This window comes from Ursus maritimus, unplaced genomic scaffold (assembly GCF_017311325.1).
Source record: "Ursus maritimus isolate PB19 unplaced genomic scaffold, ASM1731132v1 scaffold_19, whole genome shotgun sequence".
In the NCBI taxonomy this organism is placed as follows: domain Eukaryota; kingdom Metazoa; phylum Chordata; class Mammalia; order Carnivora; family Ursidae; genus Ursus; species Ursus maritimus.
Window position 1 is genome coordinate 50,863,702 of NW_024424341.1, and position 27,667 is coordinate 50,891,368.

Below are 27,667 nucleotides of genomic sequence, written 5' to 3' on the forward strand. Positions count from 1 at the left end.
CCTCATGATGGATATTGGGTTGTTTCCACTGCATAGCGCTCTTCTTGCATCTTCTTATGTACCTCTGCGGTTGAGCGTTAAGAACCACTGACATACCAAGGAAGAATATTCTATGGGGAGGAATTTACTGTTCCTTCTCGTCCCTGGAGTAAATGTCTTCCTGTAGCAATGTCAATAGGCACTTTATATCTGGAATCCTATTTTGAAGAGCTGCTGTTTAAAGGAACCGAGCTTATAGAAGGGGAAACATTTTTATAGAGTGATCAGCCCCTCCCCAGTCTGGGACAGGAGTATGTGCTTACATAGACACGCACCTGTGGTGTAGTCATTCCCTGGTAGCTGTGAGCCAGCTGGTGGCCCAACCACACCATACTACCCTGTAACTAGGTGCATATTAAATTTCTGTCAGTTGAATCCAGATGTCTCAATGCTTATGCAAGAAATTTTAGCAATGTGTTTTAAAAGTTTCTGATTTGCTTCCCTCTTCCATCAGATCCATCTTTCTCATCTCTCTCTCATGCCCAGTCCTCTTTGCCACCCTCAGACAAATAAGTACTAATATGTAAATTCACACTGATTTAAACCTAGGGATTTATAAAAGAAAACAACGGTTTTCAGGGTCGCCCAAACTTGGGGAGGAGTCTTAAGTCTGCCACAGTGCAGTTTATTTTTCTGAACTTGTCGACAAAATGGGGGTACTTACCTCCTAGGAATGTTTTAGAGGGTCTAAGATAAAGTCTGATTTATTTGCTAACTCATTATGATTTGGTCATTTTCTGACTCTTCACGGCTTGGCACGCCACATTAGTAAATTCAAGCACGAGCTCCTTATCTGGAAACGCCAGTCGGAGAAGAGGAGTAACTATACTCCTCTTTGACCCTCCCAAGATGTCGACGCCATGCTCAGATCTGCCACTTTCAAGATGGCGTCCTGGAAGTGCGTCGCCGGAGATGATCCTCGGAAATTTCGCGTTAGGCGAGGCCAACGGGTAGGTTCTCGCGAGAGGGCACGTCAGTTCCCAGCCAGGCGTCGTGTGAACAGCTGCTGACACCGAAGACTTGTAAGGTGGAACCGGAGCGGTGAGGGGTGGGTCGGACGCCGAGGTGGCAGGACCGGGGGTCGCCGGGGCCCAGGGAGGCTTAGAGCCCGCATTCGGGGACACGGAGGTTGTAGCAGGTGGCTTAGGGGGTACCCTTTGGGGCTCACGGTTGCCAGAACGAGGCTGCCGGAAGTGCGCTAAGGGATTTTTCTTCTTCCCGGGAACTGGCGGGGAAACTGAGGCTGGGGTGGGGCTCCTGTTTGGGGGACGCACTGAGGGCGCCGTCTTTTCCTGCAAGAGCAGAAGATGTCGGACAGCGAGGATAGCAACTTCTCCGAGGAGGAGGATAGCGAGCGCAGCAGTGACGGCGAGGAGGCCGAGGTGTGTGGCTGGGACATGGTGGGGAGGCATCGCGCCTAGGGACAGGACCAGGGCAGAAAGGCCCCTGTGGGAGCTCAGAGGAGATCAGAACGAGCTCTGGCCTCTGGGAGCTTCCAGGTTGTTGGTAATGATAGAGAAGTAGGCAAGCCTAAGTCAAGAAGAGGAACAGGTGCGGGAGGCCAAGGAAGCCCCAGGTACAGTGAAATAGCAGGTGATGTGTATAAAGGACCTGGCATATAGGAAGCAGTCAGTGTTAGGTTTTATTTTGGGGTGTGCTCCTTCATTTTGGAAATATATTTTTAGTGCCTACTGTGTACTGGGCACAATTCTTTGTCCGGGAACTGCACCAGTAAGCAAAACAGATTTTGGAAGTCTTTGCCTCTGTGGTCGTAAATAAACATAACTGATAATTATATATTTTAGTAAGGCAGAGGGTACCCTGGAGAAAAGTAGATAAGGGGAATAGGGAGTCTTGGTCAGTTTTAACTAAGGTGAGTCTGAGAGGGCAATGTTTGAAAAAAGACATTGTGGGAGGTGAGGGAGAGAGTCGTGCGTGGAAGAAAAGTGTTGCAGTAAGGGGAAGCAGCACGTGCAAAGTTGGGAGCGTGTCTGCATGTTCAGGAAGTAACAAGGAATTGAGTTTAGCCACACCAGAGTGAGTGCAACAGAGAAGTAACAGGAGCCAGGTCATATAGGATCTTGAAGGTTCTGGTGAGGAATTTGTCCTGATTGAGGGCGACAGAGCCGTGAGAGGTTTTGCAGCAAAGAAGGAGTATGATCTCATGTTTTGAAAGGCTCATTCTGGCTTTGGGTCTATCGAATGTTACTGTTTCAGGAACCAAATAACATTTCCAGGGACTTACCTGATTTTAAATATTCTGCTATTAACTATTTTCTTCTTTTGTTTATTTCTGATTTATTTGTTGATTAAATAAATGTTTGAGCATCTACTACTGTGTTCCAGATTCTTCCTGGTGTTGGAGAGAGTGGAGCCAGGCAAATCTTTGCTTTCACAGAGTTTACAATTAGTAGCATCAGTTAACAAACTAATAAAGAGATGACTTGATGATTGTAGATGTCCCCTTTAACCTCCAGAAACATAAATCAGTTTGTTAAAATTAGTTGCTAACACTCGTAAGGGCTATTTCATGTAAAAATCATGATTTTCTGCTTTTCTGGGAAAGCGAGAGAAGCCAGCAACCTGAGACCCAGGACTGTTCTATCGAGGAGCTCTTTGCTCAAGAAGTGTCAGCCTGCTGTAGAATGGGGAATTTTCTCCAATTCTTGGGATAAATCAGTTATCATTTACCATCATGCCTACCTTATGGAGGATTTAAGGAAAGATTTCATGTACTTGTGTCCTGAAAATATCAGGTAGAGAGTACCATGGGTTTCTTTTGAGCTGCCCTACTTAGTTTCTTGACCTCTATAGGCATTTGATTGTCAATCCTTGTGCCTTCTGGGGGTCCTCAGCTTCCAGTGAAGAGTTGGAGGAATTGAGAAGCCGTGGTGGGGGTGAAGGAAGTGGGAGGATGCTAGGAAGGGCTTTTGCTTCAAGCAGTAGCACTGGGTTCTTGTTCTCTCTGACTCATGGCTTCAAGGCACTGCTTGTGGTTAAATCCTGGTGGTAATGAGACCAGGATCCCAGGGTCCTTTTCCTGGCTGGGACATCTGGTTTGCTGTTCCACTTCCCCAACACCACACCAGGCTCTTACTCACCTGCTGGCTTGTCTGCTATCACCAGATGAGGCAGGAGGACAGTGAGAGGCCAGCCAGAGATGGGACTGGATAGGCTTTTTGGACAGCCAGATGTTAGCATGTCCTTGAAGGACCAGGCCCTGTGGAACGAAGAAAATAGGGATAGCAGATGGTACCCCTGTTGGGGGAATGAGCTGTTTCACCATTCTCAGCCCCAGTAACCTGCTCATTCGTACATTGAACAAGTGTTCCTAGAGTTTCTATCATGTTGGGATGACTGGCTCCCTCATGGAGCTCTCTGTCCTGGGGTGGAGATAGTTTTATAAACAGATGGTTCCTTCAGGGGATCGTGAGGATGGACAGTGTAAGAGCACATTCAAGCCCTAAGATAACACAAAGACAGTAAATGGGAGCCCTCTCCTCAGGGATTGGGGAGCCAGGTTTGGAGAGAAGGTTTTGCTGGGACTGAGCCAGCGGAATGATGACAAGGTTCCTTGAAATCAGGCTGTGGTCCTGTTGTGGTTTGAGTTGGTAAAATGTGGGATATTGGGGATTAGTCAGGAATATGTACTAAACAGATCTTTCAGTTGTCTTCTGTCCCATCCCTGGACTGGGTGATGTTGGGGACCCAGCAGTGCCTGAGATAGCCTGGTTCCTGCTCTTAGGGAGCTCACAGTGGTCAAGGCTGTGATGGAGGAAGCTGGAGGATATGCCTGACTTTGCTGGGTGCAGGGGGTAGGCATGACTTCCTGGAAGAGGGGGTATTTTGATTGAAGTAGGAGTGAGAGGCAAAGCAGAGTAGCTTTTTTGCAGAGGGCCAGCATGGATGATGGATAGCACCGAGAGAGCATGGTACGAGTGGTTCAGTGTGGCTGGGACTTAGCGTTTGGAAGGGGGAGCCCAAAGAGGCAGTATGAAAGGGAGAAGCAGTGGGTAGAGTGTTTCTAGTCTAGGCTGCTAAGAGCTGGTTCTTTACCTTAGGGCAGTGGGGAGCCATGGCCATGTTTGAAGCAGGGGACCCAATGATCTGTTTCATGTTTTAGATCATACTTAGTTTTCCAAGACTACAGGATGCATTCCAGGTCAGGGGTGATGAGAGGTGCTTTTAGATGGGTAAGAACAAGACTTTAAGCCACATTGAATCATCATGGAGTTATTTCCTGTGTAAGTTGCATGTCCTGTCTTTTGACTGGGTCACAGAGAAAGTTTCACTTTGGTGCTACTGTGTCTTGAACACTTTTCTGAAATTTGCTTGTCTCCCTGTTTGTCAGGAGAAGAGGTGTTTGGCTTAGAGCCTGGGGCCGGCAACAGTATCATGCTAGAACTTAATAATAACATTGTTTTGGTTTTATCTTTATGGTTACTTGTTGCTGTGGCAAGCCAACTTTAAAAATGTTTTTACTTCTGAACTGTTTCAAAGTATGGAAAAGTTTCTTTGTTAAGTTAAATGAAAACGTGAGTGAATTTAAAGAAAATATTAGATAAATGAGTTGTACTGATGGGAATTTGGCAAAAGGCCTCAAGTTAGTGAAGAAAAGATTGAAGTTTGGGGAGCACTGTTTTGTCTGGATCATTTCCTTTTGTGACTGGTTTGGAAAAAGGGATTAGAGGCGAAGAGGCTGGGGAAGAAGGGGCTAGGTTTTAGAGGGCAGCCTTCTGGCCGAGGCTAGGGCCTGTAGGGATGGGGAGGAAGGGACAGATTGGAGGGACAGTGTTCCAAAAGCAAGAGAGGCCAAGAGTTTGGTGCCTGATGGAAGCTAGAGGGAGCCAGCACAGGTCTGGGGGAAGACACTGAGATCAGTGTAGGACGTGGTGTGTGTGCAGGACTCAGAGGACATCTGGGGGAGCCATTTGTGGAGGCTGCTGACACATGGGGGCCTCTAGTACTGGAAGTAAGTGTGAACTGGAGACAGATAGGGCATCACCTGCAGAGACAGGAGCTGAGACTGTAGAAGGTAAAGTGGCCCAAGGGGAGAGTGTATGCAGCGAGAAGCGGCGTAGTCCTCCGGCTGAAGCCTGGGGACGGAAGCCAGCACTGGAGGGGTGAGCAGAGGAAGAGGGCCGTGCAGAGGACCAGCCAGAGAAGTTGGAGAAAAGCCAGGATAATGTGATGTGACGGATGCCAAGGAAAGAGCTTTTCTCTAGGGAGGGAGGATCAGTGGTGTGAAATGTTTTGTAGGTAAGGAGTAAAGATTGTTCATGGAATTAGCAACAAGAGGCAGGCAGTGACCTTGGGGAGCAGTGTGGACTGGAACTAGAGATACAGGAATCGTGGTCACAGAGACATCCGCCAGCCAAGGGAGCGGATGAGGGCCTAGGGAGTTGTAGGGTGGAAAGAGACGAGGACCAAGGACCAAACTTCATGGAGCTACATTTACAGGCCAAGTAGAGGCTAGCAAGGAAGTCTGGTGGAGCAGGGGGTCTGGGTTAGCTTCCAGGTATTGGCTGGGTGGATGACAGTGCTGTCACTGAGATAGGATGGCTAGCAGAGAGGTCTGGCCAGGGGGGAAGGGAGTGTATGCAAAGCAAAGAGGGTTATGACTAGCCAGGCAGAGCTGGAGTCCAATTTGGGGGTGGGAGGGGCTTGGTGTCTGGATTTGGGGGTCCAGAGCCTTGGTGCCCCAACCGTACCTGACTCTCCAGGTAGAGGAAGAGCGGCGGAGTGTAGCAGGCAGTGAGAAGGAGGAAGAGCCCGAGGAAGAAGAGGAGGAGGAAGAGGAGGAAGAATATGATGAGGAAGAGGAAGAGGAAGATGATGACCGGCCTCCCAAGAAACCCCGCCACGGCGGCTTCATTCTGGACGAGGCTGGTATGTCACAGGGCTGGCAAGTGCTGAGCAGAGGCTGGACTCCACCTTCACTTCTGTTTCTTGAATGTACCTTTTTTTAGAAAAAATTTTTGTTTTGGTAAATGTCAAACCCACAGTAGTAGGATAGCGTGTGGAACCTCCACGTCCCATCAGCTTGCGTCAAGAGTTAACAGCTTGGTGCCAGTCTTGTTTTGCTGCTTCCTCCTCACTCCCGCCCACTGCTGGATGATGTCAAAGCAAATCCCAAATACGTAATTTTGCCCCAAAATATTTCTCTCTATATTCCTAAAACATCAGTCCTTTTAAAATACACCGTTGTAATACCATTATCATCCTTTAAAAACCTGAAATCTGTGCTCGTCGTGAAAAGCGCTGATGACCTAGGCGCAGGCAGGACAGGGTTGTGGGTGCCCCTTGGCCTGCCTCTGCTCTCTTCTCCATGTGGCCCTGGGTAGAGTCGCTGTCTGGCTCTTGGAGCCCCTTTTCCCCTCTGTTCAGGGGGACAAACAGTCCTTCGCGTAACAACAAGGGTATTTTGAGGATTTGGGGGAGCTGAGCATGTAAAGCACGTCAAGTAGATGGCAACCCAAAGTGATGTGCCCAGCCTCGAGCAGGCCCACAGGAAAGGGGGTTATCTATTAGTGCCCTCTATGCCCATGTCACACCACTGTTCTGTAAACTGTTGTTTTTTTTTTTTTTTTACTTTCAACGATTGTGGAGGAGCATACAACATAGCATAGATTAAATGAGTTAATTCATGTAAAGAAAGTTTTCTGAACAACTTTTGGCACCTCGGTGCTCAATAAAGTTTAGCTGCTGTCATCCTCATCAACCTGGAAATACCCATTTTCCCCCAATGACTACATAGTATTTTTTCCATAATCTGTTTTATTATTTTATTTATTTATTTAATCTTCTTGGACATTGAAGTTTGTGTTTTTCATTATTACAAGTAGCAGTGCTGGGAACACTTTCTGTATTTAGACCATAGATGCAAGTTATTACCTGGACTGGGGGTTCTGAACCTTGTTTGTGCTGTGGCTCCTTTGGCAGTCTGCTGAAGTCTGCAGACCCCTGCTTAGAACCATGCTGTGAAATGCTGAGGGGAAAAATAACATAGGATTCCAGAGAGAACAATTATACTGAAATATGGTAGCCAAATATTCACAGAATGTGTGGGTTTCGTCCTGAATGCATTGAAATAACAAGATTTAGTGGAGGGTCTGATAATCTAATTTTTTTAAAAGATTTTATTTATTTATTTGACAGAGATAAAGACAGCAGTGAGAGAGGGAACACAAGCAGGGGGAGTGGGAGAGGAAGAAACAGGCTCATAGTGGAGGAGCCCGATATGGGGCTCGATCCCAGAACACTGGGATCACGCCCTGAGCCGAAAGCAGATGCTTAACGACTGCGCCACCCAGGCGCCCCAAGAATCTAATTTCTAAGTAGCAATGAGTGCAAATGACATTTTGAGATATCTGCAGCTGTAACGGGCTGGGAAAATATCAGAGTTCGCTGCTAACGTTGTTGTGATTTATTTCCATTGTTCATAATTGATGTAAATACGACTTTTCAATTAGTGATAGTAAAAATGTAGTGTTTTGTCTGTCGTGGACCCCAAAGATTTTGTACATGGTAAATCCCTATGAGTCAAACTGCTGGGCAAAGGAATACATGTGATTTTAAAGCCTTTCGATGTCTGTGGCCAACTATTGGGCCCTGGAAAGGTCATACCAGATCCTTCCACCAGCCATGTAAAGGCGAGTGCTTGTTCCCCACACCCATGTAAAGGAGAACCACTTGGAATGCCATCTGCCATTTTCTTGGGTCTCTCTCCTCTGAGGGTAAACCAGGGAGCAGAGGGCCAGGAGATGCTCGGAACACTGCTGGTCTTCCCCTTAAAGGCTGAGGGGAGGGAGTCCTTTCTTCAAGAAGAGGTCTCAGGTAGTAGAAGGACCCAGATCAAAAGAAGGGATAACATGCTGTGTGACACCGACATGGACTGCCAGGGACAACCACGTGTTGGTGGTGGGAGCATCGTTGGGCACTGCATGTGGGAAGGCTCTGTGGCGGTGCCCACTGACGTTTAACAGTCAGGGACCCTTTGATCCAGCAGTTCTTTTTTAGGAGTTCACTCGACAATTAAACTTGCACACGAATACACAAGGCCAAAGGTGGTTGCGGCAGTCTTTGCAGTTGTAAATGTCTGGTGTCTGGTGACCTAAATGTCCGTTGATGGGAAGGGTCTGGTAAAATGAGTTGTGGGGCAGATCGCCAGATAGCAAATGAGGCATGTGCTCCTACAGAGGCACCCGAGGCTCGTAGGATTGCTTAGAAAAAGAGGAAGGTACCAAACAGTGTGTTATAAAGTTGCGTTGGGGCAGGGGGTGGTGGAGGGTTTAGATGCGTTTCCTCTATAGGCACAGGTGATCTCTAGGCAAGACACTGGTCATGGAGGTGCCTCTGGGGAAGGGGACTGAGCTAGCGGGGGCTAGAAACGGGCGGGAGACTTCCCTGCACACATACATCCTCTGAACGCTTTGAATTGTTTCATCAGGTGCGGGTATCACTGTTCAGTTTTTAGTATAATATTCGCTACGTATGGAAGAGCACGAGTAATTTAGTGAAGAGATTCGGTGCGTGAACCCTGGAGCTAGCCTGTGTCTCCGGGACCAGCTGAGTCTTTGGGTCCCGTGTCTGGGCCTCAGAGCCCTTACTGTCAGATCGGAACGGTGCCGGTACTGGAGGACGCCGTGCGGAATCTGTGGCAAGTGCTCACAGCAGAGCAGGGCACACGGGACACTCTCAGGAAGAGTTAATGTTACAGACCTGAGGGAATGTCAACAAAACCCACGGATTGTGAATTGCATCTTTAAAAAAACCGTATACTGATGTTGATAGTTTAGAGGGAGATTTTGTGTTTGCTTATTTAGATCTGATTTTTTTTTTACTTTATTATTATTTTTTTTAGTAATGTCTACACCCAACATGGGGCTTGAACTCTTGACCCCAAGATCAAGAGTTGCATGCTCTGCTGACTAAGCCAGCCTGGTGTCCCTGATCCGATTTTTCAACGGACTTGTGGATGGGGTTGGGGGAGGGGTGGCTTTTAGAGCCTGGTGGAGGTGGGGCTGCATGGGAGACCCGATCCCGTGGCTTGAAGCAGCTTCGTGGCTTCAGGCGAGAGCCTCACCTGTGCGGGCCTCTCTGTCCTGACCCGCAAGGTGAATGGTTGTCATGCCCGCCTCCCAGTGATGTCTTCCTGCAGCTACTGTCATGAGGTCACCTTTGCTGCAGCTGCCTCCCTGACTGCTTGGCTTTCGTGTTGCAGATGTGGACGATGAGTATGAGGATGAGGACCAGTGGGAGGACGGAGCAGAGGACATTCTAGAGAAAGGTATGTGGGGGCCCCACCTCTGTAAGACCGCTTTGGGGTGTGACCGAGAGGGTCTTGAGAGCCCATCCCCCACCCATGCCCTACACCCCCCCCCCCACCCGCCTCACCTCGCTTCTTTCTGTCGTTGCCAGAGAGACCAGCTCTGTACCCTTTTCCTTTTAGGCCCATGAGTTGGGGGGCGGGGGCTGTGGGTGGTGGGTGTGGTGGGAAGAGGACTCTGGGATCCCAGGGCCCCAGTGAATCCCTTCTGGGAGTTGTTGGGGCGGGTGGGCTCTGTCCCAAGATACCCCCCACTTCCTGGGCCAGTGCCCCCACTTCCCTGTTATTTTCCGTTTTGTGCGCCTCATACATTTCGGCTTCCCCAACCACCCGGTGCCTGGCCTTTACTTTTGATTTTCAACCTTCCTGTGTCCCTCCCTTCCCCTTCCCCCAACCCATTGGTTAATTTCGCTGCTATAATTTGGCTCATACTTTGTCTGCCCTCGCCCACCACCACCACCACCACCACCACCACCACCACCACCTCCTCTTCCTCCAAGTAGAAGAGATCGAAGGTAAGAATCTGAAAACTGTGATTCCCCGACCCTCCTCCCATATCCTGACATCTCCTTCCTGCCCACGACACCCTCCCTCCACCCCTGGCCCCTTCTGGCCCTGGGGGCTCTGACTCATAGAGGGTCCAGAATCAGGGACTTCTGAGGTCGGGTCTCCAGCCATTGGCCTGGGAAAGTGTGTGTGTTTATGTGTGCGTGTGAACATTGTGGGCGGCAGGGATGGAGTTCAGGGAATACTTAGTGGCTGTGAGATGGGGAATGGCTGGAAGTCCCCACCTGTTGGTCCCTGTCCCCCAAGTCGTCTTCATGAGAAGCAGGATTGCTGAGCAGGACAGAATAGAGGGTGAGGGTTGGGGGTTCCTCAGTGAGGTGTCTCCTGCCCCAGGGCCCAACTCTGGCCCTCTCAGCCCCCATCACTTTCTCCAGGCCCCTGGCTTTCACCTCCCCTTACTCACCCCACCTGCCCATTTTTCTGCAGCCTCCAATATCGATAATGTTGTTCTGGATGAAGACCGTTCTGGGGCTCGCCGCCTACAAAACCTCTGGAGGTAAGCAGGGAGGCGAAAGGGTGAGACTGGCTCTCAGGGGAGATTTGGGGGCAGCTCGGCCCACCCTTCTCTCCACAGCCTTTCATTCATGTTTACTTTCCCCCTTCACACCCCAGGGACCAGCGAGAGGAAGAACTGGGCGAGTATTACATGAAGAAATATGCCAAGTCGTCTGTGGGAGAGACGTAAGGGCATGGGATTGGGGCAGGTGGTCCCTTTTTGGGAGGGGTCAGGGCTCTGACTGAGCATCAGCCCCCTTCCCAACTGCTGTCCTCTCTCCAGGGTGTATGGCGGATCCGATGAGCTCTCGGATGACATCACCCAGCAGCAGCTGCTCCCAGGAGTCAAGTAAGGGGAGGGTGGCATGGGCACGCTGAGATGGGGGGATTCTTGTATTGGGGTGATGAGCGTACGCAGACACAGAGCGGGCGACGGTGGGGACTAGTGGCAAGTTGGCACTCCTGCTTATGGATGGAAGGATGAAGAAGGAGAATTGGTGGAGGGAGGAGAGGAAGGATGGGTGTGGTGATCTGAAGGGCTTCCTTTTCCTGTCCTGTCTAGGGACCCAAATCTGTGGACTGTCAAATGTAAGGTGTGTACTCTGGGAGGCAGGGGAATGCGGGAGGCGGCCTGGTCAGGGAGGGCTCGCCATCTTTCTGTCCTGGGTCTTCTTGGCCTGTCAGTCTCTCGGTCCTGTCTCTGCCTCTTCATCCCGCACCTCCCGGCCCCCCTTGCCCCCCTCTCCTCCCCTCATTTACTCACTGTCTCCCACCCCTGTCTGTCTTGCCGCCCGTCCTTCTTGCTTGGTGCCTCTTCGTCTTCTTGCTCCTCTCTCTCTCTCTAGTCTGTTTTATCTTTCTTTCCTGATGACTCTGTCTGCCTTGCTGCTGTCTCCTGCCCCCTTTCCTATGTCTGTTCTTCATGTCTTCATCTCTCTGAAGGCACTCTCTCTCCTTCCAGATTGGGGAGGAACGGGCCACAGCCATTTCCTTGATGCGCAAGTTCATTGCCTACCAGTTCACAGACACGGTAAGTCGGGTAGGCAGGCAGCTTGGAAAAGAGAGAGTGAGCCCGAAGGGACGGACTAGATAGGTCCAAGGATATTAAGTGCCCGTTACGTGAGCTGCTTAAGCTAGAACGACCCCTCCCTGGATCGAAGGGCTCTTCAGTGCCCGACAGAGGTGTCGTCTTCACTGTCTTTGCATTCCTGGCAGGGGTCACCAGCGCCTGTAGCCCTCCAGAAGTCAGCCGTCTTAGCTTCCTGAGCCTTTTCTGAGTCAGTTCTGCCCATTCACCAACCGTGTTGGGCAGCTGTCACCCTTCCAGTGTTTGGGAGGAGTCCTAGGGTAGAACAGTGTGGCTGAGTGTGTCAGGGGACAGGCCCGTCAGGGGGAGAATTCTTTCCTTCTCTCTTTCATGCAGTCATCACATACCCGCCGAACCCCTGCTCTGGGCAGGTCTCTGACTGGAAGGTGGTAAGGATACATGGTGACCGTGCCAGAGCCGGTCCCGCCCCTTCGGGGCTTACTCACAGCCCACAAAAATGAAGATGTTGCATTAAGTTCACGGGTCTTTCTTCAGGCTGTTGGAGTTTGAGTCCTGCCCCTGCTGCATCTTAGCCTTGTGACCTTGATCAAGCCACTTCCCCTTTCTGGGCGCCCTGCTGGCCCTGCAGCATCATTAGGGTTAAATAGCTCTGGACGTGTCCAGCTTTCAGCCAGGACTTGTCCTGCAGCTTGTGTTCAATAAATACAGTTATTGTCGGAGGCATAATTGTCAGTGTGGGAACAGGGGCAAATCCTACAAAGGGTATACTCAGAATTCACGAAATGTGGAACCACTAACCCTGTGCTGGCTGGTGATTTGCTTTCTGAATATGATCCGTGTTAGGCTGAGTGCATTGCTTTTACCTGCTGAAGCAGTGGATGTCGGTCAGTGGGGTCAAGTGGATGGTTGCAGGATTTGCAGGTGATGTGAAGTGTGCTCAAACCTCAGTCATGTATCCTGGGCAAAGTTCTAGTGACCATTTGAGTTACGACTGATTATTGCTTTTTCTTTTGATGACCAAAGTCGTATATGTTTATTGTAGAAGGCCGAGTCTCCCTCCCCGAGTTCCAGTTTTCAGAAGGAAGTACTATTGGTTGTGTGTCTTTCCAGGTCATCTTCTCTGCAAGTCAAAAAATGTCTGTTTTTGTTGTTTTGTTTTTTTAAACAAAATGGTATTACGTGGTATATGTATTATTCAGCAGTGAGCCTTTTGTCAATGCCTTAATCATCTCATGACCAGTAAATATAAGGCGGTTTCCATTTTCTGCTATCACAAGCAATGCTGAAACAATTTAGTTGTTTCTTTTTTTTTTTTTTTTTAAGATTTTATTTATTTATTTGACACAGAGAGAGGCAGCGAGAGAGGGAACACGAGCAGAGGGAGTGGGAGAGAGAGAAGCAGGCTTCCCGCTGAGCAGGGAGCCCGATGCAGGGTTCGATCCCAGAACGCTGGGATCATGACCTGAGCCGAAGGCAGATGCTTAAAGACTAAGCCACCCAGGCGCCCCATAGTTGTTTCTTTTTTAATTGAGATGTAATTTTCATAAAATTCAGGGTCATGGTGTCTGATCTTTCTTATATATTGGCTGAATCCTGTTCTATTTTATTAAAGATATTTGCTTCAGTGTTCATAAGAGATACCAGTTTGTAGTTTCGTAACGATGCCTGTTTCTGGTATCAGGTTAATATTAGATTCATAGGATGAGATGGGAAATGTTACTTCCAATGAAAAGAGTTTGTGAAGAGGGGCGCCTGGGTGGCTCAGTAGGTTAAGCGTCTGCCTTCAGCTCAGGTCATGATCCCAGGGTCCTGGGGTTGAGCCCCACATTGGGCTCCTGCTCAGTGAAGAGCCTGCTTCTCCCTCTCCCTCTGCTTCTCCCCCCACAGATCGTGTTCATGCACGTGTGTGCTTTCACTCGCTCTCTCTTACGCTCACGTCCACTTGCTCTCTATCTCAAATAAGTAAAGTCCTTAAAATTTTTAAAAAATAAAACGTTGGGTAGAATCCATCAGTGAAGCTGTCTTAGTCTTGGCTGTGTGTGTGTGTGTGTGTGTGTGCGTGTGCGCGCGCGTGTGGAAATTTTTTCTATTACTAATTCAGTATCGTTGCTTCTTTTTTTTTTTTTTAAAGATTTTATTTATTTATTTGACAGAGATAGAGACAGCCAGCGAGAGAGGGAACACAAGCAGGGGGAGTGGGAGAGGAAGAAGCAGGCTCATAGCGGAGGAGCCTGATGTGGGGCTCGATCCCACAACGCCGGGATCACGCCCTGAGCTTGAAGGCAGATGCTTAACCGCTGTGCCACCCAGGCGCCCCCAGTATCGTTACTTCTTATAGGTCTATTCAGATTTTCTTTCTGAGTTAGTTTTGGTAATGTATGTCTTTCTATGGGAAACATTTGTTTCATTGAGGTTATCCAGTTTGTTGGTGTGCAGTGGTTCATACTATTGCTTCATAATCCTGTCAGTTTGGTGGTAGTGTCCTTTCTTCCATTCCTGATTTTAGTAATTGGAGTCTTGAGTGACGTGGGTCTCTTGTCTCTTTCTTGATCAACCTGGCTGAAAGGCTGTCAGGTTTGTTAGTCTTTTCAAAGAACCAGCTTTTGGTTTTGATGGACTTCTCTATTTTTCTATTTCCTATTTTATTTATTTCCTCTCTGATCTTTGTTATTTCTTTCCTTCTGCTTGCTTGGCGTTTAGTTTTCTTTACCGTTTTTAGTTTCTTTCTTTTTTTTTAAGAGGTGGGGTGGGGCAGAGGGAGAACGAAAGAGGATCCCAAGCAGGCTCCACACCCAGCGCAGAGCCCGACATGGGGCTCGATCCCACAACCCTGAGATCGTGACCTGAGTGGAAATCAAGAGTCGGACGCTTAACAGACTGAGGCACCCAGGCGCCCCTCCTTTTTTAGTTTCTTAAACGTGGAAGGTTAAGTTATTTTTCTTTTTTACCGCTCTAAATTTACCTCTAAGCACAGCTTTTTCACATCCTATAAGGTTTAGTGTTTTTCATTCATCTCAAAATATTTTCTAATTTCCCTTGTAATTCTTAGGGTCTTTTTGTTTTAAAATATTTCATTTTTAAGTCATCTCTGCACCCAGTGTGGGGCTTGAACCCAGAACCCCGAGATTAAGAGTCTCACACTCCACGCACTGAGCCAGCCCTGCACCCTGTAATTCTGACTTTTATTTATTTTTTTCCTAAGATTTTATTTACTTATTTGACAGAGAGAGAGAGAAAGCACAGGCAGGGGGAGTAGCAGACAGAGGGAGAGGGAGAAGCAGGCTCCCTGACTGAGCCACCCAGGCGCCCCTAATTCTTACTTTTAATTCATTGGTTACTTAGGAATGTATTTCCACATAGTTGTGAATTTTCTAAATCTGTTACTGATTTCTAATTCCACTCCCATGTGGTTGGAGAATGTATCTCATATGATTTCAATTCTTTTACATTTGTTGAGACTTAACTTAAGGGCCTAACATATGGTTTATCCTGGAGAGTGTTAAGTGTGCCCTAAGAGTATGGATTCTGGTGTTGTTCGACAGAGTTCTGTCTATAGATGCGTGTGAGGTCTAGTCGGTTTATAGAATTGCTCAAGTGCTCTGTTCCCATGTTGATCTTCTGTCTAGTCCTATTTTTGAAAGTAGGGTATTGCCCCCAGTTATTATTGGTGAACTGTCAGTTTCTCCTTTTATTTCGGTTGCTTTTTGCCTTGTGTCTTTTGCCTTGTGTCTTTTGAGGTTCTGTTGTTAGGTTCATATGTATTTGTCCTTCTTGTATCTTCTTGAATGATTGAACCATTTATCAGTATAAGACGTCCTTGTTTGTCTCCGGTAGCTTTTGTCTTAAAGCGTGTTCTGTTTGCCTTTAGCGTAGTCCTTCCAGTTCTCTTCAGTCCAGTTTATACATAGCATCTGCTGTCTGTCTTTCTTTTTCTTTCTTTTCTTTTCTTTTCTTTTCTTTTCTTTTCTTTTCTTTCTTCGTGCTTGCAGGGGGTGGGGAGGGGCAGAGAGAGAGAGAGAATCTCATGCAGGCTTCACACCCAGCGCAGAGTCGAACATGGGGCTTGATCTCGTGACCCTGAGATCATGACCTGAGCTGAAATCAAGAGTCAGACGCCTAAGGGACTGAGCCCCCCAGGCGCCCTATGTTTGTTACCTTTGTGTGTCACTATATAGAGATTCGTTAGTTTATAAGTGCGACGTTGCATTTCGTAGAGTGGTTCTGCCGTGGTTTAACAAATCCCTCTTGGGGGCATTTACAAATGTCCGGTCTTGTTTGTTTGCTGTAATCAGTAACTCTGCTGCAGACATCCTTGTGTCCAGGTCATAGCGTGAACGTTTCTGTGGGATAAATCCCTGAAGAGCGAGCACTGTGGTGGCAGCTGTCACTGTTCGGTGCATGCACGTCTCACTGTTCCCTGCCGCGGGCTCGGTCCTGCAGCCCCTGCAGATTAAGTCAGTGGTGGCGCCGGAGCATGTGAAGGGCTACATCTACGTGGAGGCCTACAAGCAGACGCACGTGAAGCAGGCCATCGAGGGTGTGGGCAACCTGCGGCTTGGCTACTGGAACCAGCAGATGGTGCCCATCAAGGAGATGACAGATGTGCTCAAAGTCGTGAAGGAGGTGGCCAACCTGAAGCCAAAATCCTGGGTCCGCCTCAAGAGGGGCATCTATAAGGACGACATTGCCCAGGTGCCAGGGCTGGGGGTGGGGCAGGGTAGCTGAGGGGCCGGGGCTTGCCGTCACATTNTTCCCTATTCAGTCCCCTCCCTTTTCCTTGAAATGGATGACCGTCTTCTGTGTGTGTTCAAAGCACGATGAGTAAGATCTGAGGGAGGTGAGGGAGGGAGCCTTGTGGAGTATTTGGGCAAGAGTGTTGTGGCAGTAGGAACAGCATGTGAATAGGGCCGCCCTGGCTGAAGCAGAAGGTGAGAGCGGCGGGAGATGGGCTCAGGGAGGGGACTGCGCCTGTGGCCCATCATAGGGCTTTGGCTTCTGCTGGAGGTGGAGGGACACTGCAGGACTTGGATTTTAATAGGATTATTCTGGTAGCTTCATTGAGAATAGATTCCTGGTTCTCACGTTCTCAGGCAGGGGCAGTATTGCCTGCAGGGGACCTTTCTTGGTTGTGTCAACTGAGGAGGGAGTTGCTCTAGCATCTAGTGGTTAGAAGCCAGGGTTGCTAATGTCCTACAGTGTAGGGGACAGCCCCCCACAACAAAGAATTACCTGGCTGTCAAACCCTGGGCTGGGCTGGATTGGGCCACAGGAGCACAGAGACCAGTGAGGAGACCACTACCCATAGTCCTGGTGGCCGGTGATGGGACAGGCCCAGGGTTGCAGTAGGGAGGAGGGGGAAGAGGTCAGAGTTTCTGAAGGCAGAGCTGACAAGAGTTGCTTGCCCCTGGGAGATGGAAGAGGAAGAGGGAGTCCAGAACGACTCCCAGGCCAGAGCAGAAGGAATGATGGAGTGGGAGACAACTGGGCGAGGAGCAGGCTTGGGGGCCACCAGGGGGTTTGTTGTGGCTGTACTCGGTGTGAGGGGCCTTGCAGACATCCGAGTAGAGGTGTCAAGCAGCCGGTGGGTGTTGTGCTTCAGAGTTGAGAGGACACAGGTTAGAGAGAATGTGGGGTGTGATTTCTTCGCCATCACCCCCTGTCCTGCCCTTCCTGTGTCTAGGGGCGGGGCAGGAAGGCCAGGGCCCTCCTTACCACGCCCCTCTCCTCAGGTGGATTATGTGGAGCCCAGCCAAAACACCATCTCCTTGAAGATGATCCCCCGCATTGACTACGACCGCATCAAGGCCCGCATGAGCTTGGTACCGGGGGACGCCCTGGGGCTCACGGGTGGGGAGGGTGCGCCCGATCCTTGCCGGTGGCCGAGCCCTCCTCCTTCTCCCTTCCCACCCACGCCCCCTTGCCTCCACAGAAAGACTGGTTTGCCAAAAGGAAGAAGTTTAAGCGGCCTCCTCAGAGGCTGTTCGACGCTGAGAAGATCAGGTGAGTGTCACTGGGGCCTGGCTGGGCAGGTCCTCTGAGCTGTGACGCAGAGTGTGCCTCCGCAGGCCCCCCGCAGGAATGGGCCCCTGACCCATTTTACTTTGCGAATGGTCAGCTTGGCGACATTGCCTCAGCCAAGTTATCGAACATCCCTGGGCCTCTGGCTCCTCTGCCATAACCATCAACAGTGATGCCCCTGCCTCCTGGGATTGTCGTGAGAATCAGATGAATTAATGCTCATGTGTACCCAGAATAGCATGTCAGGCTTTGTGAGATCTCTTTCCCTGACCTCCTGATGCCTGGACAGAGGACATGGAGCTACAGAGCCCTTCCCCATCAGGGTGTGTCCTTCGCCCTCCCCAGCTGGAGAGAGCTTTGGAGCAGCCCAGTGACCCCAGTGTTCCAGTGCTGCGAGAGGGCTCCCGATGGGGAGGGCAGGAGGGGAGGAGATGGAGGAACGAGGCCCTGGTCCTATTCTGGAACCCTTTGTGAGCCACCAGATGGATTTTCATTCCTTTAAAGGGGAATTGTAGAATGCCTTTTGACGTGCACCCCAGGACTTGAATAATACTTCATATGCTCGAATTGAACCCACTCCCCCCGCCCCGCCCTCCGCTGTCCACCTGACTGGACCTCCTTTTACTGAGTGCCCTGACCCGGCCCACAGAGCTCGCTCGGGCCTCCACCAAACTCAGCACGCCGAGAAGAGGATTGAGCGCGTGGCAGGAGGAGCTCGGCCTGCTCCCCCACACTTCCTTTCTGGGAGTGGGGGAGGCTTTCCCTCCTCGCTCTAGAAGTGGGGGCCGGAACTGAGTGTCCCCCACCCCACGTACAGGGCCAGGAGAGTTAGGGCATAGGCTTGGGAGTCCCATCTCCCAAATTCGAATCTGGACTCAGACCGCCCTAGCTGTGAGGTGTGCCCCATACGAACCTCACTCCCTCATTTCCCTGGGAAATGCGGCTCATGTGAGTGATGCCAGAGGCTTCGGGGAGGAGTCTGTGAGGTGCATGGCCAGGCCTGGCGCAGGCTGAGTGCTCCATGCGTGTTACCCGTTGGCGCGGTCCAATACTGTGTCCCGCTAGTCTTCACCGAGGGCCTCCACTGTGCGAGCTGCCACTCTAGGGGAAATAGCAGTGAATGAAAAACGTTAGACGTCCACCCTTCGGGAGCTGCCATTGTGGTTAGGGAGACGCACCAAACAGTAGCTCATGAGAGGGTGAGGTGCACTGTGCTGAGCAGTCAAGCAGGGAGAGTGGGCAGTGGGGTGCAGGGAGCAGCCTTGGGGCTTGTGACAGGTCACTCGGCGAGGAGGGCATGCGGTGGGAGGGGATGGGGCAGCCACCCTGGGATCCTCTTCCCCCTCTGCCAGCAGAGGAGCCTGAGGGTCAGCAAGATTCTCTTTTTTTTTTTTTTTTTTTTTATTTTTATTTATTTATTTGACACAGAGACAGAGACAGCCAGTGAGAGAGAGACAAGAAGGGGGAGTGGGAGAGGAAGAAGCAGGCACCCAGCAGAGAAGCCCGATGTGGGGCTCGATCCCAGAACGCCAGGGTCATGCCCTAAGCTAAAGGCAGACGCTTAACGACTGAGCCACCCAGGCGCCCCAGCAAGATTCTCTTCTTAATCCCCCTCTCCATCTTCTCTCTCCCACAAAATCCCAGGTCTCTGGGCGGCGATGTTGCCTCTGATGGTGACTTCCTCATCTTCGAGGGGAACCGTTACAGCAGGAAGGGCTTTCTGTTCAAGAGCTTTGCCATGTCTGCTGTGGTGAGGGTCCCGGAGGGTGTCTTGCTTACCATGTTGGGGAGCAAGGAGGCCAGGCTTTCTCTCCCTCCTTTAGTCCAGGCCCCGGAGCAGTGGGTGGTCTGGGTCTGTCCTGGGTAATCTTCCAAGTGAGGAGTGTAGGAGCGTCCCTAGGGAAATAAATCTCACCATCTCCCTATCCCGCTCAGCTGGGCTGGGACACTGACCTTTGTCTACTTCCTCCTCTTCCCCTTGTCTCTTGGGCTCCAGATCACGGAGGGTGTGAAGCCCACACTTTCTGAACTGGAGAAGTTTGAGGACCAGCCGGAGGGCATTGACCTTGAGGTGGTGACTGAGAGCACAGGTATTTGGCCCCTTCAGTAACTCAGGCCAAGGAGGAGGGGCAGCTCATGGCGGGCAGCCCCCGAGTCAGCTGTGCATCTGCCCTGCAGGGAAGGAGCGGGAGCACAACTTCCAGCCTGGGGACAATGTGGAGGTGTGTGAGGGCGAGCTCATCAACCTGCAGGGCAAGATCCTCAGCGTGGATGGCAACAAGATCACCATCATGCCCAAGCACGAGGACCTCAAGGTGGGAGCCGGGCCGCCCGCACGCACGTGTGTGATCGTGGTGTAAGCCAAGGTGGCTGCCCGGTTTGAGTTGGGTTTAAGGGCGCATACGTCTGTGTCTGTGTGTCTGTGTGTCCATCTGAGGGTCTGTCCAGGCTAGCATGGTGTGTCTGGGGTGAGGCTTTCTCTGGCTAGGCCTGAGGAAGTGTCTAGTCTCTGTCCTACGTTTTGGGGACAGGCTTTCTGTGTGTGGAGTAAAGGGGTGTCCAGGCTGATATCCCGAGTCTGAGGTGAGCGGTCTCTGGGGCAGTCTGAGGGTGGGCCAGGTGGCCTTCAGGAGTCTGTGGTCGGGTGCTGTGAGCTTGGAGTGGGTCTTGGCAAGGTCTTTTCTGAGCATGTGAGTGGCTTCTGGAGAGGGGGAGGCAGGCAGGATGTGGTAGCTTCCCTTCCCTGGCTCAGCATCCCCACACCTGATCCCCAGGACATGCTCGAGTTCCCGGCCCAGGAACTTCGGAAGTACTTTAAAATGGGGGACCACGTGAAGGTGATTGCTGGCCGATTTGAGGGTGACACAGGCCTCATTGTGCGAGTGGAGGAGAACTTCGTCATCCTCTTCTCTGACCTCACCATGCATGAGGTAGGTGAGAGGAGGGAGGGAGTGGCATGGAATGTGCCAGGATGAGACCCAGGCTGAGGAGCCGCTTGGACCCTGCTTCACCCCTTTCCCGTGTCCCGCAGCTGAAAGTGCTCCCCCGGGACCTGCAGCTCTGCTCAGAGACGGCATCGGGCGTGGATGTGGGGGGCCAGCACGAGTGGGGGGAGCTGGTGCAGCTGGACCCCCAGACCGTGGGTGTCATCGTGCGACTGGAGCGGGAGACCTTCCAGGTATGTGTGTTGCACTCAGTGGCAGGGCTTCCTTGTAGGGGTCTTCCTCTCCCTTGAACTCCTCATCGTGGGAGGTGGTGGAGCCTGGTGGCCAAGAATGCAGACTGTTCTGGGCGGCAGATCCGGCTCTGTCAGCCGGGGTTGGCTCTGTGCTGTTGGGCAAGCGGCACATCATTTACCTTCTCCGTGTGTGTTTCATAGCCTGTAAAATGGAGATCATGGTAGCATGTACTTCATTTACTGTGACTGAGGCCCTGAGATCGAACACGTAAATGCAGGTGCTTGCTCAAGGGCTGGGGCTGCAGGTGCCCTCCTCCCCTCCATCTATATCCCGTGGACGTGGGCGTCAGGGCCTCATGCTTAGGACCCTGGACTCTGGATTCATATCTTCGCTCTGTTGTCCCATGCTGTGTGACCTGGATCTAGTGACATGCCCTCTCTGGGTCTGAGATTCCCCCCTGTGTAAAATGGGAATCATGACAGCAAGTTTTGAGGCCTCAGTGAAATCTTGTGTGAAGAATTTGTAGGGGGCCTGGCACACAGTGATGGGTAAACATGTTAACATCTACTCCTCCACCCATTTCTCAGGTCCCTGATGCTCAGTCGGGATGGAGTCTCCTCCCGAAAGGTGTTTTGGAATGATTGGAAACATTTTTGTTTGACCCAGTGCCTGGGCAGAGGTGCTCTAAGACTGCTGGGGGGTCTAGACTTCTGCAGAGCTTGGAACAGTCTCCCACAGGAAGGGTCATCCCACCTTAGGGAAGCCCTACTCCACGTCACCCCTTTCTACTCTCACAGCTCAACATCCCCCCCCCCCTCGGTCCGTAGGTGCTGAACATGTATGGGAAGGTGGTGACCGTCAGGCACCAGGCTGTGACCCGGAAGAAGGACAACCGCTTTGCCGTGGCCCTGGACTCGGAACAGAATAACATCCATGTGAAGGACATCGTCAAAGTCATTGACGGCCCCCACTCAGTGAGTATAAGCTCCTGCCCTTCGGCCCCGCCTGCAACTGCTGGGGTGGGGCCCGGCCCCAAGAGTGACCATCCTTTCCCCATCCAGGGCCGGGAGGGCGAAATTCGCCATCTCTTCCGCAGCTTCGCCTTCCTGCACTGCAAGAAACTGGTGGAGAACGGGGGCATGTTTGTGTGCAAGACCCGCCACCTGGTCCTGGCAGGGGGCTCCAAGGTGAGGCGGGTGCAGTGGCACCCTGGCTCTTGGGTTCCTGGCCTTCCCTGCTCTCAGCAGTGATGAGAATGGGCTTGTGGGGGATGAGGAGGGTACAAGTCAGGCTCCGGTCCTTGGCAGAGTTTATTGGGTTTCTGAGCTTTTTATCAAATCGTTCATCCGTTTGGGTTTTTTTTTTTGAACACCTGTCAGGTGCCTGACACTGAGATACAACAGTGACTAAGACAAACGTCTCTGCCCTTCTAGAGCTGCTAGCCTGGAGACGAACAGATCAATAAATACAGACGTTGTACAGCGTGAGGTGATGACAGGAGTAGAACAGGATAGGGAGAGAATCATGGGGGGCTGCTGCTTTAGCTGGAGAAGGTTCAGGAAAGGCCTCCTTGAGGTGACACCTGAGCAGACACCCGAACGGAGGGACCCGGAGCTGTGTGACTGTCCCTGGGGAGCAGCAGATGCAGATGAGGTGGGACGTGTGGGAAAGCTATACAGAACCAGGTATCAGAAAGGAAATCAGGCCCGGGCTTTGGGGAGATGGGACCAGGAGCTGGTCCTCAGGGCCCTGTGCATGGGGTGAGGAATTCTCCTGACTTGCAGTCTTTACATCACCAGGGCCAGAAAGTCCTGGCCAGGGGAGGACCGGGCCTCTTGATTGACGGGCCCATGGTGGCATAGGGGCGGCAGTTTCCCCAAAGGCAAATGGAGGCATCGTCATTAGAAGGAGGCAGAGATGGCCGCCAGGCCAGTTCAAGCAGGAACTATTCCCAAATGGAGGCAGGCAGTGGCATGGGGGCCGGGAGCCTGTCCCCCAGGCCCCTGCCTGCTGGTTCACTTCTCATCCCTTCCCTAGCCCCGAGATGTGACCAACTTCACGGTGGGTGGCTTTGCCCCTATGAGCCCCCGGATCAGCAGTCCCATGCACCCCAGCGCTGGAGGTGAGGGGGAGTTGGGCAGGGATGTGTCTCAGGGCTAGGGGTGGATTTTTCAGCCCACACTCTCTGGGTGTCTGCTCTGCTGGCCTGGCCATGGTGGAGTTCACAGCTTACAGAGACCAGGACCCTCCCCCACCACGGCCCCCAGTGGCAGGCCAGGGTGGTCACAGCGGGGCCGGGGCTGTGGTGGGAGCCTCCCGGAGGGAGCTCCTTAAACCGGTGGGTGTGCGTTGGAGGAGTCAGGCGGGTGGAGAGGCACCTTGAGGGCGCCATGTGGACGCAGCATGTGAGGGGAGGACATGGCCTTGGCGCCTGGTGACGTTCTCCTTCCTCTCCAGGTCAGCGCGGTGGCTTTGGCAGCCCCGGCGGCGGCGGCGGAGGCATGAGCAGGGGTCGGGGGCGGAGAGACAATGAGCTCATCGGCCAGACTGTGCGCATCTCCCAAGGGCCCTACAAAGGTGATCTTGAGGGCCGTGTTGGAGGCCTGGGAAGGGGCATGGTGGAGCCCCCCCCAGCTTGACCCCCATCTCCTCACCAGGCTACATCGGTGTGGTGAAGGATGCCACCGAGTCCACAGCCCGCGTGGAGCTGCACTCCACCTGCCAGACCATCTCTGTGGACCGTCAGCGGCTCACGACGGTGTACGGGCCAGGGCAGGGCAGGGCCAGGAGGGGGGTTGTTAAGTGAGAGGGCCCTACTCACCCCACTAGTTTTCTGTGTCTGCAGGGGCTCACGGCGCCCGGGAGGCATGACTTCAACCTACGGGCGGACGCCCATGTACGGCTCCCAGACGCCCATGTATGGCTCTGGCTCCCGCACACCCATGTATGGCTCTCAGACCCCTCTCCAGGATGGTGAGCGTGCCCTGGGCACAGGAGGAGGGATGACGTGGCGGGGCCTGGCGACGGGGCAGAGCGAACAAACATCTCTCCCACTGTCCCCATTTCAGGCAGCCGCACCCCACATTACGGTTCACAGACACCCCTGCATGACGGCAGCCGCACTCCTGCTCAGAGTGGGGCCTGGGACCCCAACAATCCCAACACGCCATCCCGGTGAGGATCGGGTGGGGGGCAGGGTTCCCTGAGGCCCTGTGTGTGAGTGGTTCTGCTGGGTGTCTGCGGGATGGAGGGGTCTCTGTGGCCCTCCCTGAATTCTCTGCTCCCAGCCCCGGGCTGTTCATGTGTGAAGGGGTGGGTGGGCCTGGGGCTGGCAATGGGATAGTCTCCAGTCCCCCCCAGAGCAGCATGCTGTGGTGAAGACCTAGGCTGGGAGACAGATTTGTGTGCTCTAGGTCACGTGACCAGCTGTGTGACCTTGGGCAGGCAGCCTTGTCTGCCTCCCAGTCTCCTCAGCTGTGAAATGGAGGCCCCTGGATGGGGCTGTTGTGAGGTGTTCAGTGCCCTGTTGGAAGCATTTGCTAAATCGTTGCCATTACCACATTCTCAACAGACCTCTCTCCAACAGGGCGGAAGAAGAATACGAGTATGCCTTCGACGACGAGCCCACCCCGTCCCCACAGGCCTATGGGGGCACCCCCAATCCCCAAACACCTGGCTATCCCGACCCCTCATCCCCACAGGTCAACCCTCAGTATAACCCACAGACGCCAGGGACGCCAGCCATGTGAGTCCACTGGGGCTAACCTGAATCAAACCTCTCCCAGACCCTCTCCGCTGCCATTAGCTTCTTCTCTTCAGCACCATCCCCAGCAAATGACCCCTTCTGTCTTTGACTCTCCAGGTACAACACAGACCAGTTCTCCCCCTATGCTGCCCCCTCCCCGCAAGGCTCCTACCAGCCCAGCCCCAGCCCGCAGAGCTACCACCAGGTGGCGCCAAGCCCAGCAGGCTACCAGAACACCCACTCTCCAGCTAGCTACCACCCCACACCCTCACCCATGGCCTATCAGGTATCGGTGAGCTTCCTGCCCTTAAGGGTGATGGCCTAGGGGGCGCCAGGGTGGCCATTCGGTTAAGTGTCTGACTCTTGGTTTCGGCTCAGGTCGTGATCTCAGGGTCTTGAGATTGAGCTGTGTGTTGGGCTCGGAGCTCAGCGAGAAGTCTGCTAAAGCTTCTCTCTCCCTCTCCCTCTGCCCCTCCCTGGACTCGCATGCTCACTCTCTCTTGCTCTTTCTCTCTCTAAAATAAGCAAATCTTTAAAGAAAAAGTGGGGGGACCAGGATGGGCCTTGGGTCTATGGGGACAGCCAAGCTAGAGGACCTATTTTTAACAACGCTGTCCCCCTTTCACCCCCAGGCCAGCCCCAGCCCGAGCCCTGTTGGCTATAGTCCGATGACGCCCGGAGCCCCCTCCCCTGGTGGCTACAACCCGCACACGCCAGGCTCAGGCATTGAGCAGAACTCCAGCGACTGGGTAACCACTGACATCCAGGTGAAGGTGCGGGACACCTACCTGGATACGCAGGTGGTGGGGCAGACAGGAGTCATCCGCAGCGTCACAGTAAGTGGGGCCCAGGTTGGTGGGTGGGCAGGTATCCTCTCCTTTGGGGTCCCCAATCTCTGTGGCTACTGGGTTCTTTTTTACCACCTAACCACGTTTTCCAGTACCCGTTGATAGCTGGAATAGCAGGTGTGGAAGGGCTGGCCTGCAGGCCCCACAGGGCAGGGGTTTCTCCCTGTCGCGTGCATGGCTGGTACCCTCTCGGCCTGGAGCAGTGACTGGCACCCAGGACCTAGATTACACTTTAACATAGTCCTCTGAGACCAGTCCTCTGGACTGAGCGCTCCTCTGTGTCTGGCTTCAGTTTAGTGCCAGGCACCCCTACCCCTAGCGCTCCCCCTGCCCCAGCATCACTGGCCTTTCCATTCCTCGCCGTCACCAAATTTCCTGCAGCCTTGGGGCCTTTGCTCATCACTTTCCTCTGTCTAGGACTCTCTTCCTTCCATCGTTTTTCTAGTAAACTGCTACTCGTCCTTCAGGAAAGCCTTTGAGCTATCTCAGATCTGTCTCCTAGAAGTCTGTGTAATTTTTTCCATGTTACCTACCTGCTGCCTAAAAGCTTAAAGTTTACTTAGGGGGTGATTCTTTGGTTACTAAGCCTGTATTTCATTTCTAAGTAGTTGTTGTTTCTAGATGAGGAACCAACAGTGTGTTGGCCTTCCAGTAAATATTACTTGAATTAATTAAACACCAGAGACCAAGACAGCTCCAGGCCCTGCCCTTAACGTAGCTCCCATTCTAGTTGGGGAGGCAGACATGTCCCCAAAGAGGGAGAGCCTGAGTGACCAGAGCTGGGATACAAGAAGCCCCGAGAACAAGGGAAGCTATGGGAACCTAGAGGAGGCACCCTTACTCAACTTTGGAGGGGTTCGGGAGGTGCTTCCTGGAGAAGGAGGCGTCTGCGCCGAGACTTGATGGACGAATAGGAGTAAGCCAAGAGAGATGACTGGGGGGGGAGGGGTTAAATGTGTTCCAGAAAGAGGGGACTTGGAAAGGCCTAGAGGTGAGGGAAAGCCTGGCACATCTGGGGAGTTGGAGTGTATTCATTATGGCTGGAACATAGAAAGCCTAGGGGGAAGGTGAATGACAAGGCCAGAGAAGTGACTGGGCCAGGTCCTGTGGCAGCCTGGGGACCTTGGACTGTGTCCTGAGGAATCTATGCAGGCAGGGCAGTGGTGGGATCGGGCCTATGGTTTATTAATTCACCATGTTGCTCTAGCAGGGATGGATTTGATGGGTGAGACTGGGGGCTCGGAGCCCAGGGGGAGGTCAGGCTGCCTCATAAGGCTATGAGGAAGAGAGTAGGGAGGGAGGTGGCAGAGACCCTCAGAAGGCCAAATGAACACACCTCAGAGCTAGAGGTTATTGGTGAAAGAGCTGACTAACATGAGGTCAGAGCTCCAGCCAGGGACTAGGAACTGTGAGGATATCCCTAAGACACAGGCGGGCCCAGGAGGGGAAAGATGAGGCCCACTCGGGACATGAAGAGTCGGGTACCTGAGAAGCAGTCTCTTTGGGCCCAAGTTCGCTTCGTTCTGGTGCTTCCCATGATCTGGGATCAGCCGCCACATACCACAGGCCCAGGAACCAGGCCCAACTTTTGGCCTTTGCTGCCCTTGTGTCACCTTGGGAAAGCAACTCGTTCGAATGAGTCCTGAGCCCACGGCCCCCGAGTGTGGGCAGCAGTCCTACGCTGGAAACAGGCCAGACTGACCAGGCTGTCCCTACCCACAGGGAGGCATGTGCTCCGTGTACCTAAAGGACAGTGAGAAGGTGGTCAGCATCTCCAGTGAGCACCTGGAGCCCATCACCCCCACCAAGAACAACAAGGTAAGGGGGGCCAAGGGGACGTGGGGGCCTTGGGCTGCTGACACGGACCCTGACCCCGTGTTCGCCCTCCCAGGTGAAGGTGATCCTGGGTGAGGATCGGGAAGCCACGGGGGTCCTATTGAGCATCGATGGGGAGGACGGCATCGTCCGCATGGACCTTGATGAGCAGCTCAAGATCCTCAACCTCCGCTTCCTGGGGAAGCTTCTGGAGGCCTGAGGAACACAGGGCGGGTGGACTTCCGCAGATACCTGGCAGATGGAGAGTGTCCCTCCTTCCTTCCCAGGCCCTTGACTCCGACACAGGGCCTGAGGCCTGGACCAGGGCTAATCTGGTTGTTCAGGATTTCCTTTATTTTCCTTTCTGGGTTCCTATCTCCCTCCCTGATGTTCATGGGAATCAGAATAGAGTCTGGGGGAGGGTCCCCACCTTCTGTACCCTCCCTTCCCCAGCTTGCTTTTGTGTTATGGTCTTTCAATAAAAAGCTGTTTGGTCAAAAGTGGTGTGTTTGTCTGTGTTTTGTAAGTGGGGTCATTTCCAGACCCTACTTACTTCCTGGGAAATAACTGGATGGTACCTAATAA

General features: G+C 52.5%; 1 protein-coding gene across 4 annotated transcripts; it reads left to right on the forward strand.

Moving 5' to 3' along the window:
• Positions 1–1,016: 1,016 nt before the first annotated feature.
• On the forward strand, positions 1,017–27,582 carry SUPT5H (SPT5 homolog, DSIF elongation factor subunit). Of its 4 annotated transcripts, none has more exons than XM_040633966.1 (30): positions 1,017–1,061; positions 1,344–1,421; positions 5,763–5,928; positions 9,263–9,328; positions 9,871–9,882; positions 10,361–10,430; positions 10,547–10,615; positions 10,713–10,778; positions 10,992–11,022; positions 11,391–11,459; positions 15,918–16,169; positions 17,207–17,296; positions 17,407–17,477; positions 19,140–19,245; positions 19,492–19,585; positions 19,674–19,810; positions 20,270–20,425; positions 20,527–20,673; positions 21,502–21,648; positions 21,736–21,861; positions 22,712–22,796; positions 23,132–23,251; positions 23,332–23,434; positions 23,520–23,647; positions 23,743–23,848; positions 24,261–24,419; positions 24,537–24,705; positions 25,052–25,255; positions 26,990–27,085; positions 27,159–27,582. In XM_040633966.1, the coding sequence occupies exons 2-30, from the start codon at positions 1,347–1,349 to the stop codon at positions 27,300–27,302; spliced, it is 3,264 nt and encodes a 1,087-aa protein (XP_040489900.1). In that variant the 5' UTR covers positions 1,017–1,061; positions 1,344–1,346; the 3' UTR covers positions 27,303–27,582. The 4 variants fall into 4 exon arrangements, with proteins under 4 accessions (XP_040489900.1, XP_040489898.1, XP_040489899.1 ...); XM_040633964.1 differs by having other exon boundaries at positions 1,033–1,087; XM_040633965.1 differs by having other exon boundaries at positions 1,036–1,080.
• The last annotated feature ends 85 nt before the right edge of the window (positions 27,583–27,667 follow it).